This window comes from Tupaia chinensis, unplaced genomic scaffold, assembly GCF_000334495.1.
Source record: "Tupaia chinensis unplaced genomic scaffold, TupChi_1.0 Scaffold142790_1, whole genome shotgun sequence".
Lineage (NCBI taxonomy): Eukaryota > Metazoa > Chordata > Mammalia > Scandentia > Tupaiidae > Tupaia > Tupaia belangeri.
Window position 1 is genome coordinate 167,234 of NW_006202636.1, and position 16,878 is coordinate 184,111.

The 16,878-nt window shown below is 40.2% G+C and overlaps 1 protein-coding gene and 1 pseudogene across 1 annotated transcript; both read left to right on the forward strand.

Moving 5' to 3' along the window:
* The first annotated feature begins 2,052 nt into the window (after positions 1-2,052).
* On the forward strand, positions 2,053-3,716 carry LOC102501794 (insulin-like growth factor 2 mRNA-binding protein 3 pseudogene; annotated as a pseudogene).
* Positions 3,717-4,938: 1,222 nt separating this feature from the next.
* On the forward strand, positions 4,939-14,876 carry LOC102502214 (butyrophilin subfamily 1 member A1). Its single transcript, XM_006163687.3, has 11 exons — positions 4,939-4,993; positions 5,114-5,260; positions 6,202-6,348; positions 6,901-7,248; positions 9,453-9,734; positions 9,848-10,015; positions 10,382-10,402; positions 10,511-10,537; positions 11,316-11,342; positions 11,568-11,594; positions 13,957-14,876. Exons 1-11 carry the CDS (start codon positions 4,939-4,941, stop codon positions 14,586-14,588), a joined length of 1,881 nt encoding a protein of 626 aa, XP_006163749.1. The 3' UTR covers positions 14,589-14,876.
* The last annotated feature ends 2,002 nt before the right edge of the window (positions 14,877-16,878 follow it).

The following is a 16,878-nucleotide window of genomic DNA, read 5'->3' on the forward strand; positions in this document are numbered from 1 at the left end:
CACACACACACACACATGCGCACACACACACACACATAGGGGATGGTCATGCTGCAATCTCTTCTCCTCCATTCTCCTTTTGGGATTTTGGGCACATACACATGCACCAGGTGTGAGTTTCAACCCTCTGGATCTGGGACTCAAAACATAGTCGACCAAGTAAGAGCCCAGCAACATAACTGTTAAGGCATCTGCTGGTCCCCAAAACACTTGTCTTATGTACAGAAAAATAATACCTTCGTGCTAAGTAAAAGATTAAAAATAAACCCTCAGAAAATTATCACCCCAGTCACAAGATCTCAGGCTGCACCAAAAAGCAACGGCTCCCTCTCAATAATGAAGCTAAAGACTGCACAGGCATGACTAGAGTGTTTAGATGGTGGATGGTGATGTATTATGTGGTGATGCAGTCCTCACTTACATTTTATCATCTATCTATACATCTATATCTACCTATAGAGAGAATTTTCCTTAGCCATAAAAGTCATTTGAAAAAAGTATTTCCAGATCAATTAGACAAGAAAAAGAAGTGAAGGGCATCCAAACAGGAAAGAAGAGATCAAACTATCCCTTTTTAGAGACAATACGATCTGATATATATAGGAATCCCTAAAGAGTAAAATACATGCACATAAATAAATAACCTCTCAGAACAGATATATGAAAAAAGATGAAGAAACATTAAATAAAGTCACAGGATACAAAATTAATGCATAGGGGCTTGCAGGTAGCATAGTGGTTAAGAGCATTGGATTCCCACATGGCAGACCAAGGTTGAGTTTTGGACCTGACGGCTTGCTTTCTCATTTTCTTTCTCTCTCTTGCTCTCTCTTTCTCTCTCTCTCACTCTGCCCCTCTCTTGTCAAAATAAAATAAATAAGTAAAATAATAAAAAGTTACAAAAAATAATTCTAAAAAAAATCATTAGTGTTTTTATAGACCAATAATGAAATAGCTAAAAAAGAAATTTAAAGTCCCATTTGTAGTAACTACAAATAAAATAGCTTGGAATAACATGAACTGAAGAGAAGAAACATTTCCATAATAAAAAAAAAGTCTCTGAAGAAAGATATGGAAGACACACACACACACACACACACAGAGAAATAAATGGAAAGACATCCAATGTTCATGGATTGGAAAACTTACTATTGTTAAAATGTCTACACTACCAAAAGTGATCTACAGATTCAATTTAATGCCTTTCAAAATACTAATGATATTCTTCAGAAATAGAAAAAAACAATAACAAAATTTGTATAGAATCACAAAAGACCCAAATAGTTGACACAATCCTGAGCACAATGAAGGGCACCAGAGATAACTTACTAGTGTACTGAATTTCAAACTATGCTATAAAACAGTGTTAACAAAAACAGTATGGTACTGGCAACAATAATAATAAAAAATAAAAACAGACACATATAGCAAGGATAGAAAAATAAGAGCCTGGAAATAAATTTGCATATAAATAAATAAATGAATAAATAATAAATTAGCAGATTTATTTATTTATTTTATTTTTTGCCATGCATTCATCTGAAAGATGCAAAGAGAGACAGAGAGGAAAAGTGAAAATTCACCCTTCAGGGGTGATGGCCACACCACAATCCCTTCTTCTCTCAGGATTTTGGCACTCATCAGGCCAGCCTTTACCAGACTTAACCTCAGAGTTGTCATGTGGCATCCAGTGCCTTAATCACCATGAAGCCTGCTGGCCTACTAGCTGACTTTTGACAAAAATGCCAAGAATATTCAGAGGGAAAGACAGTCTCATCAATACTGTTACTCAAAAAACTGGGCATCCACATGATGCGGAATGAAGCTACACCTACATCTTTCATGAAAAAAAAAAAGAATGAATAAAACAAAAGAAGAAAAGAAACTCTAAATTGGTTAGAGACTTAAAACATGAAACTTGAAACATAAAACTATGAGGTCCCCAGGCTGCCCCACTCCCCTGGTGTCTCAGGAGGGAAAGTAGTAGAGGGTTGTTTGTGTCTGTCTGCCTCTCCAGCTCCCGGTGCCCACCCCAGCCCTAGCTGAAATTTCATGCCTACCAGCCTTGGAAATGTGCTTGTGGCTTTGTGCAGTTATACTTCTAATGTCATCAAAGTCACCAATGAGAACACTGCCCCCTTGTACCTAGAAAGTATCTTCACGGACATCAAGATCCTGCTGTTGGGCCCCTTCTTGGTCAAGCGCGGCTACCTGTTTGCAGACTGTTTTGATGAGAGTTGGGCTTTCAAGGTCACTGAGACATTTTCAAGTAAAATGGAATGGCATGAGAAATCCATAGGTGTGGAGCACTTGGTCCCAAAATGGCAAAGGATGCAAAAGTGTCAGATGTGAAACATCCCCCCTCACTGGAGAGTTTACCAGTCGACTATGGAGTAGTGGAGTGCTGTGAGCAAATGAACACTGACTTGGAAGCTGTAGTCAGATGTAACCCCTATAAGGACCAAGTTAGACAAGCTTTAGACAAACTGAATGGATTCCAGTTACAGAGTTTTACCCTGAAAGTAGCCTACATCCCCCATGAAGTGGCTGCAAAACACTTGTGACAGCTGGTAGGTTGCTGTGGGCCAGGCCAGAGGGGCTCATGGAAGCAGGGATCTCCAGGATCAGTGTCCAAGCAGAAGCCTGTGACTGGCCTCTGTGCCCACTGGTTTCCATCCAGGTAAGACCAATCATAGGTAAAGAAGGTGCCATCATTTGGAACATCACCAAACAGACCCAGTCTAAATCGATGTCCATGACAAAGAGAATGTAGAGGCTGCTGAGACACCAATTCCTGTTCTTTCTGTCCCAGAAGGCACCTCTGTGGCTTGTAAATCTGTTCTGGAGATTATGTATAAAGAAGCTCAAGAGGTAAAATTCACAGATGAGATCCCCTTGATTTTAGCTCATACCAACTTTGTAGGCTCTCTTATTGATAAAGAAAGAATAAACCTTTAAAAATTAAATGAGACTTGGGGTCAGTAGGTGGCATGGTGGCTGGGATGCTGGACTCCCACATGGCCTACCACGGTTCAAGTTCTAGACCTGGTGGCTTGCTTTCTCATGCTTCCTCTTCCCCTCTCTGACTCTCTCTGGTCAAATTGAAGATCAAGTTCTAGACCTGGTGGCTTGCTTTCTCATGCTTTCTCTCCCCCTCTCTGACTCTCTCTCTCTGGTCAAATTGAAGAACAATAAATACATTGAATAAATAATAATAATAATTTTTTAAAAGTTAAATGAGACATAGGCAGTTAAATCACAATATCCTACATTGTAGGAATTTATGCTGTATAATCCAGAATGCACCATTTATATTAATAGTTAAAGGCAGTGTTGAAATGTACAAAACTGAGGAAGAGATAATGAAGAAAATCAAGGAGTCTTATGAAAATGACATAGCTTTTGTGAATCTTCAAGGACATTTAATTCCTGGATTAAATCTGAATCCCTTGGGTCTATTCCCACCCACTTTAGGGATATCAGCTCCCACCTCTTTAGCTATGACTTCTCCTTACCCACAGTTCAAACATTCAGAAATGGTGACCGTTCACCTGTTTATCCCAACCCTTTCAGTCAGCACCGTTACTGGAAAGCAGGATCAGCACATTAAACAGCTTTCTCACTTTGCAAAGCATCCAGTTAAGATTGCTTTGGTGGAAGCACCAGATGCTAAAATGAGAATGGTGATTGCTAGGGTGATTTCTGCAATATGTTAGTGTGGCTTTGGTTTTATGCTGTGAAAGAATTTACAAGCTCAGAGAGAAAAATATAGAAAAGAATGTATTCACTTTCAAAGGCTAGAAAGGTGTCAGATGCACAGTTTCACTGCCCCAAATTTTAAACTTGCAAATTCTATCATCAGGATTTTAACTCTTGAAGTCAAGTTCTAGTATCTATGCAATTAATGTAGAAAACATAATTCTCAGAAAGAAGATATTCTTCTGATCCTCTCCATACCTTGTAAGTACATAGAATGTGTTATTTGTGCTAGGTCAAAGTTCTTTTCCCTTATTTCATTTGACTTTCAGTTTTGAGTCCATCAACGTGGCTAAAGAGAAGCATACTGCCAAGACCTTCCTCTGTGGAAGCCGCCTTCTTCCAGTTTCCTGAGTATTTTAAAAAGACAACCTAATACTTCCTCTGGGACTTCAAATTTTCTGAAGTTTATATCCTCTTGGCATTTTGGAACCAGACTCACAGAAGGAACCAGGGGGCAGCCAAGAGAAGCGAACTGGAAGGAATGACGGGGAGTATCTATACCCGGAACCTGCTGCAGTGAGGGGTGGGGGAGTTCCAAGATGTCTCCCTCTCTGTAAGGAGCACTTCAGAAAGGTGAGTGATTTGCTTCCTTCTTTTTCCACTTGATTGCCTTCCTCTCACTTTCTGCCATTTCCAACCCTCCTCCCACACTGTCTCTGGTTTCCACAGTGGTCTCCATGCTTTTATACTGACCAATATTTCGGTTTCTGCCATAGAGAGAAAAATACTTCAGATACTCAAAATGGAAAATGACCTGTTGATGATAATGTATGGTAATATCTTTGACTGAGGGAATATACAGTGCATATGCACTGATAAAATTATTTTACTGTGCTGTAATGATATACAGTGATACAGTGGTTGAAAATAAATGAAGAAATAAAATAATGTGATGTTGCATGAGTATTTTCTGTGTAATGAGCAAGAGGATGGAAAGTAAGAGAATCTGGGCAAGGATCCTGTAGACTGACAGAGGACAGGCCACGTTATAGCAGTTCCTTGTCCCTAGGAACTTCTAGGGAGATAATGTGTTGAGGTCAGAAGGATGTTGTACTGACGTCTTCTCTCTCAGTGACTGCTCCTTGTGTCCCTTCTATTTCTCTAGTCATTAGATTAAATGTTTTACTTGAATAAAGGAAGAGTTTAGAGAGTTTGTGGGCAGATTAATCACTGGAGAACATGGCTATTGAGATGAGGACTATTGCCGAGGGAATGGGAAACAAAAAGTCTTTATGTGAGTGTCAAAGGCTTTCATGCTGTTCTCTGGGAGAGACACTGCAGGTGTCAGAGAGCTCCTGAGGACACTTTTTAGAAGCCCTGTGAATGTCCCTAGTCATGATCTTTCTATCTGCAGGTTCCATTCTTGTCTTTACCCCAGCTACTTTCAGGACCTCCCTTATACTGATCCCTGCACTGGGAAAGATGAGAGGTTCTCTGGATTTCTCTCTGCCAAGCAACCTCTTTCGTATCCTGCTTTTCCAGGTGTCTATGTGGGTCACCGGTGAGTCTATTTTATGTTTTCTATATGTGTGTTCTCTTTTTCTATGAATAGAAGAATAAAATTAGTCTGTCATTTCTTATATATACCTGGATCAATTCTCAATCACATTTTTTGACGTTATTATTTATTTCCCATATATGAAAGCAAATAACTGACATGATTATTTTAGAGAGAGAGACCAAGTATAATGACTTCACTCTTCCCTTCTAATCAGGTGGAGTTTCTTTAGGAATACATTCTTCTCTGGTTTCCACAGTGGTCTCCATGCTTTTATACTGACCAATATTTCGGTTTCTGCCATAGAGAGAAAAATACTTCAGATACTCAAAATGGAAAATGACCTGTTGATGATAATGTATGGTAATATCTTTGACTGAGGGAATATACAGTGCATATGCACTGATAAAATTATTTTACTGTGCTGTAATGATATACAGTGATACAGTGGTTGAAAATAAATGAAGAAATAAAATAATGTGATGTTGCATGAGTATTTTCTGTGTAATGAGCAAGAGGATGGAAAGTAAGAGAATCTGGGCAAGGATCCTGTAGACTGACAGAGGACAGGCCACGTTATAGCAGTTCCTTGTCCCTAGGAACTTCTAGGGAGATAATGTGTTGAGGTCAGAAGGATGTTGTACTGACGTCTTCTCTCTCAGTGACTGCTCCTTGTGTCCCTTCTATTTCTCTAGTCATTAGATTAAATGTTTTACTTGAATAAAGGAAGAGTTTAGAGAGTTTGTGGGCAGATTAATCACTGGAGAACATGGCTATTGAGATGAGGACTATTGCCGAGGGAATGGGAAACAAAAAGTCTTTATGTGAGTGTCAAAGGCTTTCATGCTGTTCTCTGGGAGAGACACTGCAGGTGTCAGAGAGCTCCTGAGGACACTTTTTAGAAGCCCTGTGAATGTCCCTAGTCATGATCTTTCTATCTGCAGGTTCCATTCTTGTCTTTACCCCAGCTACTTTCAGGACCTCCCTTATACTGATCCCTGCACTGGGAAAGATGAGAGGTTCTCTGGATTTCTCTCTGCCAAGCAACCTCTTTCGTATCCTGCTTTTCCAGGTGTCTATGTGGGTCACCGGTGAGTCTATTTTATGTTTTCTATATGTGTGTTCTCTTTTTCTATGAATAGAAGAATAAAATTAGTCTGTCATTTCTTATATATACCTGGATCAATTCTCAATCACATTTTTTGACGTTATTATTTATTTCCCATATATGAAAGCAAATAACTGACATGATTATTTTAGAGAGAGAGACCAAGTATAATGACTTCACTCTTCCCTTCTAATCAGGTGGAGTTTCTTTAGGAATACATTCTATATTCCTAAGATCTGATCCAAAACTGTAGTTTCATGATTTTCTGGCAATACTCTTTTCCCCTTCATAGAATTTACCACAATTGCAATGAAAAAAAAATCACTTGGTTAATGTAAATATTCTGTTCATCCTAAACTCCTTTGGGGTAGAAGTCCTCTCAGTCTTGTTCATTACCACTTCCTCAGTCTGAGTATGTGCTGTGAAACAGTGTGTGAGTGACAGAATATCTTTACGGTGCCAGTAAAGACTCTGTGTTCTAAAATGTCCGGGCAGGGCGTTCTGACTTCCTTTCACATTTGTCTCTGTTCTCCAGATTCGTTCTCGGTGATCGGCCCCCTGGAGCCCATCGTGGCCACACTGGGCAAGGACACTCTTCTGCCCTGCCGTGTGTCTCCAGCCATGAGTGTGGAGAACATGGAGCTGCGCTGGTTCCGCTCCCAGTTCTCAGAGGCTGTGTATGTGTACCAGGACGGAAAGGAGCAGGTGGGAGAACAACTGGTGGACTTCAAAGGGAGAGTAGAGTTGGTGAAAGATCACATCTCTGAGGGAAGAGTAGCTGTGAGAATCCGCAATCTCCAGGTCTCAGACCACGGAATGTACAAGTGCTTTTTTAAAAAAGGCAGTGATTTTGAAGAAGCCGATTTGGAGCTAAAGGTGATAGGTGAGTAATTATCTGAGAACACAGATGACTTACAGAGAAACAAACAAACACTTTCTGTGTTTTATTTTGGGGGGGATGATGGTTAACAGATGGTGATGGTGGTTAAGTTGTTGGACTCCCCCCACAAGGCCAACCACGGTTCAAATCCTGGACCTGGCAGCTTGTTTTTTCACTGTCCCTCTCTCTATGTCTCTCTCTAGTCAAATTAAAAAAAAATTTGGGGACTCAAGTGGCATAGTGGTTAAGGCACTAGATTCCTGCATAATTGACATGATTCGAGTCCTAGACCTGGTGTCTTGAAACCTTCTCCAGGCACATGACCTTTAGAAGTTAGGTGATGATATAGCTATACTTATCTTTCATTCAGTTAATTTTTGCCTAATAGAAACACTTCTGTGCTCAGGAATGGAAATCACTATCTATCCTTTCTTTTCAACTCAAGTATAGCTTTTGTCTGCTTATTTCACGTTGAGACTTCAATCTATTGAAAGTTCTTGCTTCCTAGACTTCTACCTGCTCCATTTTTGTCATGACCAGCTTTGCTCATATATTTTCCTCCCATGTTTAAGAGCGTTAGCAGCTCTTCAGGCAATTCTGAGAAGATTAATTGGTTTTGAATTGTTTTCTACTTTTCAGAATTACATCCTCCCTGGAATGTCAGGGTCTGGTAGTAAATATTATTAGCTGTATTATACAGATAGAGATAAATAGAATTTAAAAAAAAGAAAAAGAAAATAAAAAGAGGTGAGTAGTTAAGATTCCTAATATATTTCCCACATTAGAAAAACTAAAGTAGGACTGAATCAGACAAAGAGGGCCCATAACATCACATCAAGTTTAAAAAAGGCAAAATAACGTATAGCTTAGAAGTCACAATAGTCAGTATGCTTAAAATAAGAGTGGGTTCTTCTAGAATTTGGTTAATGTTATATTTGTATGTGGATGCTCATCACATGGATCCACTTGTCGACCCAGCTTGTAACGAAGTGAAGAAAAAGAGAGGTAGTAGAAAGTGAAAAGAAATAGATGAGAGGGACCAGCAGTTAGCATAATGGCTATGTTGCTGGACTCCCATGTAGTCGACAGTGGTTCGAGTCCCAGACCCGGTGGCTTAAACTCATGCCAAGTGCATGTGCGTGCGTGCCCAAGATCCCGAGAGGAGAATGGAGAAGGGATTGCGGCATGGCCATTCCTCCAGGGGTTAATTTCTCGCTTTCTTTCTCTCTGTCTCTCTCTGTCTGTCTGGCGAGCGCATGTGTCCTATAGCAAAAATCTCTTCAAAAAGAAAAAAAAAAAAAGAAATAGATGAGAGTAAAAATATTAAAAAGCAGCTTGAGGAACCAGCAGATGGTTTAACGGCTATGTTGCTGGACTCCCACATAGTTGACCGTGATTTGAGTTCCAGACCTGGTGACTTGAACTCACGCTGGGTGCATGGGTATTGTGCCTAAGATCCTGAGAGAAGAATGGAGGAGAAGGTATTGTGGCATGGCCATCCACCCGGGGGGTGATTTTTTTGCTTTCTGTCTCTCTGTCTCTCTCTCTTTCTGGCAAGCACACATGCCCTATAGCCGAAACCTCTCTAAGTAAATAAATAAATAAATAATTTTTTTTTTTTTAAAAAAAAAGGAAAAAGAAAAAGGCAGCTTGATTCCTTCATGAGCTCATTTCACTTGGCCATCTTCATCTTTAAATAACATCTACTCATTTGGATAAAAGAAAGTATAGAAAAATGACAAAGGCTTATTGTTGAAGGAACTGATACCCTAGTATTTATTTTAAGCTGAGAAAGATTGTCTTTTTTCAGACTTTAATAAATTGAATGGATAGACAAGTATATATATATAAATATGAACATGGATTATATAGATGTATAGATATTTTTCTGAAATAATTCAACAAGGACAAATTTTTCTCTACCTTTTTCCCATTATTCTTCTCTGACCTAACTGTCATTATACTTGGGTAGAAAATATGTGATAGGCATAGGGATAAGTCTTAGAATCAGCCTCAGGTGTACTGTGATTTTTGCAGCACATATACTCATTTTTTCCTCATGAGAGGAGAAAACAAAACAAAAACCCTTTCCTCTTAGCTACGGCTAAGGTGCTTCATTCATCTTCCCACACTGGTCCTACTGTGTAACGCTGAGGACTGCTGGACAAAATCCACACAGATCTCCAATAAATGGTTTTCTTCTGCAGGCCTGGGTTCTAGTCCTCATATCCTCATTGTGGGTCTGGAAGATGAAGGAATAAAGCTGACATGCAAAGGTCAAGGATGGTTTCCCCAGCCTGAAGTACAATGGAAGAATGAAAAGGGAGAGAAGATTCCAACTCTGTCTGAGAAAGAAATCCAAGATGACGATGGGTTGTTTCAGATAGAGTCATCCCTCGTTGTAAGGGACAGCTCGAAGAGAAAAGTGTCCTGCTCCATAAAGACCCCCTTCTCTGAACAAGAGAAAGTGGAAACCATTTCTATCCCAGGTCAGTGTTGCACACTTGGGAACAGGGGAGGGGTAAGAAGGGGATATTTGGGAAATTGGACAGGATAGGTTTTTTTGGTATATGTTTTGATCAAGTTTTGGGTCCTGTGTCAGAGCCCTTTTTCCCTAGGACTTCTCCCTGGAAGGTGGCATTGGCTGTGACTTTCCCTATATTTGTGATTTGTGTGTTCGCTGCTCTGTTTTGGGTCCGTAAAGAAAAACAGAAATATAGGATCATATGTAAAGCCAAGGAAGAAAAGGAGGAAGAAAGTAAAGCCAAAGGTAAGTCTGTGATTCAGACATGGTAGCGTTTGCAAATTTATGGGTTTGTTAGCATGGCTTTATGTTTGGTGTCATCTGTTAGAACACAGAGACATGTAGGACTTGGTTAGAACTCCAAGACCTCTGACAAGACAAGGCACCAAGAATCTACATGAGAAAAATATTATAACAGAAGCAAATAGAAAAAAGAAAACTCACTAGTATAAACAGAGTGCTAAAAAATGATCATGACAATTCTCAGTTGGGGTAAATTTTTTAATCCAGTGATATGGAAGTGACATTCGAGATCTGGGTTTAGTAACATGAACTAAAAGTAAATCTTAATTTCTTTTCTTTAAAATATGTTTTATTTGCTTTCCCTTTTAGAATTACTTAAAAAAGAACTTGGTAAGTTTTCTTTTTAAAAGAAAAAAAAATTTCCCCTTATAGAGGAAGTAGAATTATTACTTCATCTTGTATACTTGGCATCTCATATGCTCTTTTATTCCTTTTCAGACAGGAGAAAGGAATTGTATCTCCAAGGTGAGTTATACTGATTCTGTGGTTGAGTCGGCCATCTTATTTAATCTTCTGTTCTGAATAGCTCTTATTACTTTATTGGTGAGGGAGGTATCCCCACCCTAAATAGTACAGGATGAGCAAATACACTGAACAGTTGAGAGTGAGAGCAGTTTATTAGTAATTTAAATTTATGACCTAGTGTAGGAAGACATTACAGACTATGGAGTACTACATAGGGACTGCACTTGAGAGCATTATCAACCAGCAAGGGCCATAGGAGCAGAATTTGTAGTAAAAGAGGACGAGTTATGGCCTGCTTTCTGAGAAAGTAAGCTATTGGCCTGCTTGAACAATTTAAAGGCTGACAGGAAGATTTTGTTTTACTGATAGAGAATTAGCTAGAAGGGGAGTTGTTTGTTTGTTTGTTTGGTGGTGCGCACACCTGGTAAGAACAGAGGAACTCATAGTTAGGCATTTGGAACCATGTGAAATTTAAAGATAACAAGGTGACACATAATATTTTAGAAATTACAACACACCCCCTACAATTCAAGGCAATTCTCTCCTTCTTCCAAAAAACACAGATTTTATCAAACATGTGTTGGTAGAGAGTAGAAAATATGAGAAAATCTATACAAAAAATAAAGATGACAAATACCCCACAATGTCATTAAGAGATGATGAACACAGAAATATAGCACAATCATTAACCTTCAGATTGCATGTAGTCATGGTAATTTTATACTTTGATGTGAAGGTTGTATGAATGAGTTAACCTAATTCCTTTGTTCTATTTCAGACTGGAGAAAAGCAAAATTATATGCTGGTGAGTAACTCTGATATTGTCTCGAAGCTTCAGTCACCCCAGGATTTCATGAGGCACTTCCAGGGCATTTTTCAGAGGGTGTATTTGCAGAGATTTTATTTTAAATTTGGGGATCCAGAAAGAGATACAGAGTGAGGGTGAGCATGCCACCAATTCATTACATTAAAATAAAAAGTTCTCAGCATAGTTTCTCATGTGATTTTTTTCCTATTTAAAAAATTTCAGACTGGAGAAAGGAACAGTTCCAAGCAGGTGAGTTATGTTATTTTATACCATATACTCTCTTTTGTACAAATGAAAACCTTGCATTTATATCTTAGTTATTCATTCCTTGGATCTTACTCTCCATTTTAATCTCATGCTCATATGTTAAGATATTTTTCACTGTTCTTTTCTTTTTTTTTTTGGAGAGGTTTTTACTATAAGGCATGTGTGCTCACCAGAAAGACAGAGAGAGACAGAGAGACAGAAAGTGAGAAATCACCCCCCCAGGGGGTATGGCCATGCCACAATCACTTCTCCTCCATTCACCTCTCAGGATCTTGGGCACGCACGTACATGTACCCAGCATAAGTTTAAGCCACCGAGTCCGGGATTCAAACCATGGTCGACAACATGGGAGTCCAGCGACATAGCCATTATGCCAACTACTTGTCCCAAGATATTTCTCACTGTTCTGAAAGCATTCATTCATCCATTCATTCAGCATACATACATACATTTATTCAGTACCAAATAACTATGGCCAATCTGATAACTGACTTCATGGGAGAGTACAAGTAAAAATTGTGATGAATGTTATAAAAGAATAATATATTGCCATGAGATAAAATAGTAGATTAAAGGAATAGTCTCTAAAAAATTGTATTTAAGCTGATGTATGAGTGATGTGGTGGGTTTATTCACTTAAGTAACACTGAAAGAATAGTTCAGGCAGGTTGGCCCTGTAGACTAGTGTTTAAGGAAGCCAGATCCCACATGGATGACCACAGTTCAAATGATGAACTAGTGTCTTGAAAAAACACACTGAACACATGTGCGTATACTCAAATCCCAACAGAAAGATAAAACAAAAGAGAATTATATGGCATGATGATGCCCTACTTCGGGATATTTTCTCCCTTTTTCTCTCTCTTTCTGTCTCTCTCTGGTAAGTTTGTGTGCCTTCTGGAAATTTAAAAAAGAAAAAAGAAAGAAAGAAAAGAAAGAGCAGTTTAGTCAGAAGAAAGAAATGCCCCCTGATTATGTTAGAATCATTCCAAAATTGTGGCTGATTATCAATTTCTAGTGCATGATCCTTAACTCTTGTATTAGTCCATTACTGTATTGCTAAAAGAAAACCTGAGACCAGGTAAGTTTAAGAGAACAGAGGTCTATTTGTTTACAATTTTAGAGGCTAAAAAGTACATGCATCATAAAAATGATGGAAGGCAGAACCTTGAGCGGAGTGAAGAGTGGTCGTCATTCATGGGTTTCTGTCTCATTCTGGTCTCATTTCCTCTGCTTAGATACTGACTGGAACTGAATTATAGGCACTCCATGCTCACGACACTATCACACCAGGGCTCTCTCTGGGACACTATGAATAAATTAAGCTTCCATAAAATACTTTTCGATAAAATTAAGTCCCAACATGAGAACTTGGGGTGACCGAGTACAAAAACATAAACCTCTCAGGGACAATAACTTTGCTATTATTTGTTATTATCTTCAAATAATAACTTGCATTATTATCTAAACAATAACAGTTCTGAATAACTCCAAGCATATTCTACTATCTCATATATAAATTCTAATGAGATTAAAAATTCAATTATTGAGGATATTTGATTTGAGCAAAAAGCTGATTAATTTCTCCCGGTATTAGTACCATTACTAGTAGTACTACTGGTATTAGAGTTACTATACCTATCAAAAACTAAAATTTACCAAACATTCGTCATGGTCCAGGCATAGTACTAAGTTCTCTATACATTATTTCATTTATTTCTCACAACAGTTCCACGCTGAGTTATAATTATGTATATCATTACGAGGGTGAAGTGAGGTCCCGAGGAGCAGTGTAACTTCACCAAGATTACTTACCAAAGACAGAATGATTATCAAAACTCGAATATTTCTAACTACAGAGCATGTGATTTCAACCATTGGAAAGAAAAGGGTGTATGAGAAGTAGATAACTTGGTATTACATAAGATTAATGAAAAATGATACTGAAGAAGTGTAGATGAAGTAAACACAGTGTGGTTGGAAGTAGGATAGGACTTAGTTACAAAGAGCAAGTAGTAAAGTAAGAGGCATCGTAAGGACATTGGAGAGACCACCCTGTAGTACATGACCCTGGGTATTTTCAGTGAGACAGCCATCCTGGCTAAGGGGTCTCAGCCTGCCTGGAACAGTTGTTACTCAAAGTCCTGCATACCATTGACCTTCCATGATTTACACTTCAAATGTCTCTTACAAATAGATGCAGAGTAGAACATAAGTTATTACACCTATTCTTCCATTCCTTTTTCTCTTGTTTTCTTCCTTTATCCTTACTCAGTATTTGCCTCTTTCCCAAGGCAAAGCAGTCTCCCTGATGGACTGACCTTTTTCTCCTCCACACCTGCAGTTGATGTTTTGTTGGATCCAGCCACAGCTCATCCCAACCTCATCCTGTCTCAGAATGGAAGACATGTTTCTACAGGACATGAAGTTGCTGAGAACGGCGGTGCCCCGACACACCAAGGGCAGTCTGACACCATCTTCAGTGTTCTGGGTCAAAACTGCTTAACTGCAGGGAGACATTATTGGGAAGTAGAAGTAAATAGGGGGACAGAAGTTGAATCTGGAACTAGGTGGGCTCTGGGTGTTTGCTCACAGACAGTGAAGAGAGAGGGGTGGTTTAAAGAAAGTCCTGAGAAGAATTTCTGGGTCCTGGCATGGGAGGAAGGGAAAATCATGATTCCCACCTCCAAACTAGAAATTCCGCCACTGAAGCAGCACCCCCACAGGATAGGAGTTTTCCTGGACTGGGACGGTGGGGACGTGTCCTTTTACAACATGCTTGATGGGTCTCACATTTACTCCTTTGCTGGAATCGTCTTCAATGGGGTCCTCTGTCCTTATTTTAGCATTCAGGGTGCTGGCGCATCTATGACCATACTCTTAGCTTCAGATGGCATTGAAAACTGTCCTGATTCTTCTCAGAAGCCCTCTGACACAGTTGTCCCTCAAGAAACCAAGCCTTTATTACCTTCCTAAGAAGCCACAGGATCAGCCTCTCTGCACCTCTGCTGCCTCTACTTAAGTTTCTTGTAGGAATGTTATCCAAGAAAGCTGTACGTGGGTGCAGAGTAGATCAGATTCACCAGCTGTGATTGCAGCCTGCTTCCAAGAGGGGAGGCAGGAAGAGAAAGAGGACACCTGGGGAACATCTAGAGAAATGTCCCTTGATGTTACCATTATGGAAATACTACCTCTCTGTAGGCAGCAGCAATCAGTCACAGAAAAAGTCTAAACAGGCCGGCCTGCTGCAATGGGTGCCTGGGGCAAACGGAGCCAGGAGACGAGGGTGGGGGTGGGGAGGGCAGGGGGGGGCGCACAGAGGTCTCAGAATGGAAGACATGTTTCTACAGGACATGAAGTTGCTGAGAACGGCGGTGCCCCGACACACCAAGGGCAGTCTGACACCATCTTCAGTGTTCTGGGTCAAAACTGCTTAACTGCAGGGAGACATTATTGGGAAGTAGAAGTAAATAGGGGGACAGAAGTTGAATCTGGAACTAGGTGGGCTCTGGGTGTTTGCTCACAGACAGTGAAGAGAGAGGGGTGGTTTAAAGAAAGTCCTGAGAAGAATTTCTGGGTCCTGGCATGGGAGGAAGGGAAAATCATGATTCCCACCTCCAAACTAGAAATTCCGCCACTGAAGCAGCACCCCCACAGGATAGGAGTTTTCCTGGACTGGGACGGTGGGGACGTGTCCTTTTACAACATGCTTGATGGGTCTCACATTTACTCCTTTGCTGGAATCGTCTTCAATGGGGTCCTCTGTCCTTATTTTAGCATTCAGGGTGCTGGCGCATCTATGACCATACTCTTAGCTTCAGATGGCATTGAAAACTGTCCTGATTCTTCTCAGAAGCCCTCTGACACAGTTGTCCCTCAAGAAACCAAGCCTTTATTACCTTCCTAAGAAGCCACAGGATCAGCCTCTCTGCACCTCTGCTGCCTCTACTTAAGTTTCTTGTAGGAATGTTATCCAAGAAAGCTGTACGTGGGTGCAGAGTAGATCAGATTCACCAGCTGTGATTGCAGCCTGCTTCCAAGAGGGGAGGCAGGAAGAGAAAGAGGACACCTGGGGAACATCTAGAGAAATGTCCCTTGATGTTACCATTATGGAAATACTACCTCTCTGTAGGCAGCAGCAATCAGTCACAGAAAAAGTCTAAACAGGCCGGCCTGCTGCAATGGGTACCTGGGGCAAACGGAGCCAGGAGACGGGGGTGGGGGTGGGGAGGGCAGGGGGGTGCGCACAGAGTGGCGCGCACCTGCACCCGTAGGCCAGGCCAGGCTGGCACCTCCCTCCCGCTAATCCATCCAGGGCCTGCCGAGTGCCTTTCCCGCACCTCTTAGCTTTGGTACCCTGTGGTCTGGCTGCTCTGCCTCAGGCCTTCTCTGCCCTCAGCCCCGCGACTATACATCTGCCTTGGCTGCTTGGCCCCTGCAGGGCCCCTGCCGCCCGCGTTACAGACAGATGCACAGACACCTGCAGGTGGTGGTCGTGCTGCTTTCATACAGTATTCGCCTGTACCTGCTCGGGGTATGTGCCAAGACCACCAGTGGGTGCTTAAAACTGCAAGATACTGACCATATATATAGTATGGCTTTTTCCTTATCAATGTATACGTATGATAAAGTTCAATTTATAAGTTAGGCACAGTGAGAGATTAACAACAACTAATTATGAAATGCAACACTTGTAACATTACACTAATAAAATTTATGTAAATGTTAAAAAAAAACACTAAACTAAACAAATGCAAGGGTCTCTCTCCTATTTTGGTGCTCCATATATGTTGAAATAAAATATTTTTAGCTACAGTTAAAGAAAAAAATGCCTCTTGTTACTCTTTTTCTTATTAAGTGTGAAGGAAGGCGTTTGAAAGGAAGAGTCACAACTAGTAAATTCTCAATATATGTTCTCACTGTGGAAGGTAAGCAGAAATTTGATCAGTCCTTTGAAAATTAATACTTCAACATTTCAATTCAAATGACTTTTGTGTCCCATGTAATCTTGGGGCTTTCCAAGAGGTGAAGTCCAATATACTGGGTAGTTGGAAAAATCATGACACATGTTTTTTGCATAGAAAAACATGAAAAAATGTGTCATTACTTTTCAGACGACCTAATATAATGGTAAATCTTTTGGGCAGTAGTCCATCCTTCTGGAAAAGAGCCAGTTTTGTTTTTGTTTTTTTGTTTTCTTTTCTTTTTTTTTATCTCTTGATAACTGGGATTATGAGTACTCTTTATTTTCTCTTTTGTAAATTTT